The 4144-nt window shown below is 56.0% G+C and overlaps 2 protein-coding genes across 11 annotated transcripts in view; both read left to right on the top strand.

Annotated features, from left to right (window-relative positions):
- The window catches only part of LOC119336470 (probable protein NAP1), a 12950-nt gene extending 9652 nt beyond the window's left edge, over nt 1-3298 (top strand). The window contains exons 23-24 of the mRNA XM_037608516.1: nt 166-375; nt 2459-3298. Coding sequence (XP_037464413.1) covers nt 166-375; nt 2459-2939 — 691 coding nt within the window. The 3' untranslated portion in view covers nt 2940-3298. The remainder of the gene's footprint in view (nt 1-165; nt 376-2458) is intronic.
- Nucleotides 3299-3506: 208 nt separating this feature from the next.
- The window catches only part of LOC119337223, a 5808-nt gene continuing 5170 nt past the window's right edge, over nt 3507-4144 (top strand). For 2 of the 10 annotated variants that reach the window (XR_005163077.1, XR_005163076.1), the window contains exon 1: nt 3514-3937. Coding sequence is in view for 1 of the 10 variants with exons in the window: in XM_037609344.1 (XP_037465241.1) it covers nt 3523-3937 (415 nt within the window). In the remaining 9 variants the exon portion in view is untranslated. Of the gene's footprint in view, nt 3938-4144 lie in introns of all 10 variants that reach the window. The other 8 variants (XR_005163072.1, XR_005163071.1, XR_005163079.1 and 5 more) reach the window with 7 other exon arrangements.

The following is a 4144-nucleotide window of genomic DNA, read 5'->3' as shown; positions in this document are numbered from 1 at the left end:
GGAAACTAGAATATGTATATCCCATTCCATCGATAATATGATTAACATGTAGTAGTACAAGGCTAATTTCCTAAGGATTCTCGTAGGTTCATATTGGTTACATTTTACAATGTTCTTGCATAGTAGAGGCTATTAAGCTATGACTACCCTCTTGTGTTTGCACAGGTGTGTTAGTGCTGTGGTTGGAGGAAGTGAATACACTAGGCTGGCGAAGGAACAGCGAATAAATTCTCTTTCAAATGGGCATACAGATGAGCTTCAAGAGACTGAATTGCTGAGCCGTGCCTCAGCTGAATCAAATATTAAATCTGCTATGCAACTGTATGTGAAATTATCTGCTGGGATCGTCCTGGATTCATGGAATGACAGTAGCAGGTAATGTGCTTTATCTGTCCTATTTGTCTCAAAGTCAATCCTAGGTAAAATGGATTTACATTAGACATCTAGTGCTCTTGTTTCGTGTCAATTGGTGCGCACGTCATTTGGTTGGCTAGGATTGTCATACAAGTACTGGTGCTGGAATCTGGTTGAATTCTAGTCATGTTTGACGGTTTACTGGATGTAGCACCTATACTAGGTGTAAAGCCAGACACTCGCATATTGCTTATCGTTTGGTGCTGCTGGTACCGAAAAAGGCTTTCGCCCCGCTTTATATATAAAGCAACGACCAACAACAACCCGGTACAAACGCACGCCACCACAACACACGCACACACCCGAGGCAAGATACATAAGCGCTGAGCGCAGCAACACCACCCCAAGCACTACAAGAGCAGCCGGGTCCTCGATCGTGAACACGCCACCGCGAAGAGATGAAGCCGCATATGACGAACCGTGGGCTCCGAGGCGGTGCCTTCAGGAAGGATACGACACCGGAGCGTCGCCACCGCCCGACCCGAGAGTCAGAGTTTCCCCTGGAGCAACACGACGCGCAATGATGGCCGCGGCGACGCCTTCAGGAAGGGAACGAGCTTCGCCGCCGCCGGTCCGTCCGAAGATAGAACAGGTTTTCACCCCGGCTAATACTCACCGCCACCGAACGCCACACCCCGGTGACCATGCCGCCCACACGACCATGGTCACAAGGCAGCACCCAAGCACGGGCTTTGCCCAAGAGCACCGTGACACCACCACCAGGGCCGCCGCCCCGGCATCCAAGACCTCGACGCCACCTCACCAGTTACCCAGTGCCACGCCACCTATAGAGACGGGTGGAAAGGCCCCACCTTTCGCACCCCTGAGCTGCCCCCAACCAGCCGCCATCGGCCCGTCCTGCTGCCGGGCGCGAGACGGCCGCGGTCCTGCTGTCGGGCGCGAGACGGCCGCGGTCCTGCTGCCGGGCGCGAGACGGGCGCGGTCCTGCTGCCGGGCGCGAGACGGGAGCGGTCCTGCTACCGGGCGCGAGACGAGCGCGGTCCTGCTGCCGGGCGTGAGACGGGCGATGGACCACGGCTGGGAGAAGCCCCGTCCATCGAGGGAAGTGGAGCGCGGGCGACGGGGAGAGGAATCGAAGGCCGCCGCACGCCGCCTACGGACGAACCGACGCCGAAACATGCCAGCCGCCGCCGCAGCCGACTTGCCAAGCTACCGTGGAACTCTCCACGGCCGGAGCAGCAGCAACACCAGGCCACTGCCCATCCCGCGCCGCCGGCCGGACTCCTGGCACTGAATCCGCCGGGCACGCAGCCACCAAATCGGCCAGCGCACCGGCCGCACCACCTGCGCCGCCGCACACACCACCACACCTGCGCCGCCACCTCCCCCAGCCAGGACGGCCAAGGCAGAGGGGGGCGCCCGCAGCCGCGCCGCCCGGAGGGCCAGATCCGGTCGAGGGCACCGCATCCCGCCCCCAAGCACGCCCCTCCACGCGACGCCCGTCGCGCCGCCGCGCTGCCGCGCCCGACGTCAAGCGGGGCACCCTGGCCCGCCGGCCTCGGCCCGCCCCGAGCCCGACGCGAGAGGGGACAGGAGCTCCCCGCCGCCGCCGGCGACGACCAGGCTTCGCCTGGCCGCGCCCTCTGGCGGCGGCGAGGGGAGAGGGGAAGAGGGAGGGGGGACCCGGCCGGCGGCGGCTAGGGTTTCCTCCCGGTCGCGCGCGGGGCGACTCGGGAGGGGAACGGGAGATATATAGTTATCGGTGCTGCTGGTATGCTGCCCAAAATGATGGTGATACACTTTTTTTAATGCATGTTCTAATCCTAAGTAGAATCATTTATGCAAAAGCTAATCAGATCACTGCTATCTGATAGTACGTTAAATACAATCTAGGTGGGTGAGGTTTTTGCTTCCAATTGCTTTGAAGGCAGGAAGTTCTTGATTTCCTGGTTTCAAATGCTATTTATTGACCATGACAAACGAGATTTTCAGTGTGCTAATGGTTTGGTGGTTTGTGTTGGTCACAATGTGCTTACAACCGATCCTTGCCGACTTTTGATGGTTTTATATGATCTTAATGCAGACCACACATCGTTCCAAAGCTAATATTCCTTGATCAACTCTGTGAGTTGTCCCCGTACCTCCCAAGGAGCACCTTAGAAGCTCACATACCTTACACCATCCTGCGTTCGATCTATCACCAGCTGTACGGAGCTTCACAAATGGGTTCAGAACCAACGGAGCCATCCCCAAGGCAGTCGCCTCTGATTTCTCTGGCACATGCTTCCCCATCAATGAGGCCGAACCGATCGGACACAACACCCAGGTCGCACACTTACGAGTCGGGCTACCACAGCTCATCTGGCTCCCAGCACGACGACGGCTATGAAGTGGACCGAAGAACCGGAGAGAGGCAGCTACGAAGTATGAGGCGTTCCGGGCCACTCGACTACGGTGCAAGCAGGAAAGCGAAGTTCGTCGAGGGTTCAAGTTCTGGAAGCCATGGTGCCGGCTCACTACAAAGGTTTGCTGTGTCAAGATCTGGCCCTCTGTCCTACAAATAGCCCTTCATTTTTTCACTACAGGACCATTCTGTGTGCTTGCCTTCACAAAAGTGCAAGCGCTGTATCTAGTACTGAGCCGATGGAATCTTGCTAGAGCAGACGGCCATTCTTTTGCAGTAGCTTTTTAATTGCTTGACATCAGAGGGAGATGTATGTACATGTACCTAGTGCTCTTGTAACCTATGTAATCGTGTGTGTAATATTTGTTGGTACTCAGGCTTGACTGTCAGCAGAAAACTGATCTGAGCCGACTTGCGTGTGAAAAAATGTCCTAGTATATGTTTACTGTAAAATTGCGGTTTTGCTAATTTTCTGTCAACTGTTTTTAACTATGTAATAATATGAGCATTTTGCGGTCTTCTACAAACTATATTAGTGATATATCTCCTTGAACGATGGATTAACTAATGAGCCGAACTGCTAGTACAAATAACCTAAATGCTAAAAAGTGCACGGCTGCTCGTTTGCCGTCGCGAGCACTCGCGTGGACAGCTGTCCGATAAGGCGTAGGCGCGCGATCGTGACCAGGTGTTGGTGTTTTGTTGTCGGGACCGTTCGTCGTTCGCCCACGACATGATATCGCATGGGTGGGGCCGAGAGCGCCGCTGTCTCTCCCAATCCTCTCTCGCCCTCCTTGCCCTCTTCCCAATCCCCTCCACATCCTCTCCTCCTCGCTCGCCACATATGCACGCTACCGGAGAAAGCGGAGGTCGTGGTGCGGGCCTCGTGTGCGCGCAACGGAGGAGGACGGGTGCTTCGGTGGTGCGTGCGCGCTCGGTTGAGGAGGGCCTGGCTTTCGGTTGTCTGCGCACGCGCGGCTAAAGGAGCGCCGGGCTGCGGTGTACGCGCGACTGAAGGAGTGATGGGATGCGGTGGTGCGTGCGTCGGAGGAGCGCGAGGCTGCGGTGGTGCGTGCGGCGTGTCTGCGGAAGGCGGAGCTTGGTGCAGAACGCAGGTCGCTGGTGACGCTGCAGTGGACTTGTTGTGGAAATCGGGAGGTAAGGTCCAACTGCACCCTTTGTCTCCATTTCCGTTCAGATCAACGGGTGAGGTTGGTGGTTAGATTTAACATCCAGTGTATGGTTTTGTTTTACCAGATTCGTAGTTCTTCGAGGTTGGGAATTGCCTCATAATACTGTACGAGTTGGCAGAATCATACTATTTGAGTTGCCTGGCACTAGTCTATGAGTTGCCTAGAATTCATG

The sequence above is a fragment of the Triticum dicoccoides genome, chromosome 7B, assembly GCF_002162155.2.
Source record: "Triticum dicoccoides isolate Atlit2015 ecotype Zavitan chromosome 7B, WEW_v2.0, whole genome shotgun sequence".
Classification (NCBI taxonomy): domain Eukaryota; kingdom Viridiplantae; phylum Streptophyta; class Magnoliopsida; order Poales; family Poaceae; genus Triticum; species Triticum dicoccoides.
This window is presented reverse-complemented; position numbering and strand designations above follow the sequence as displayed.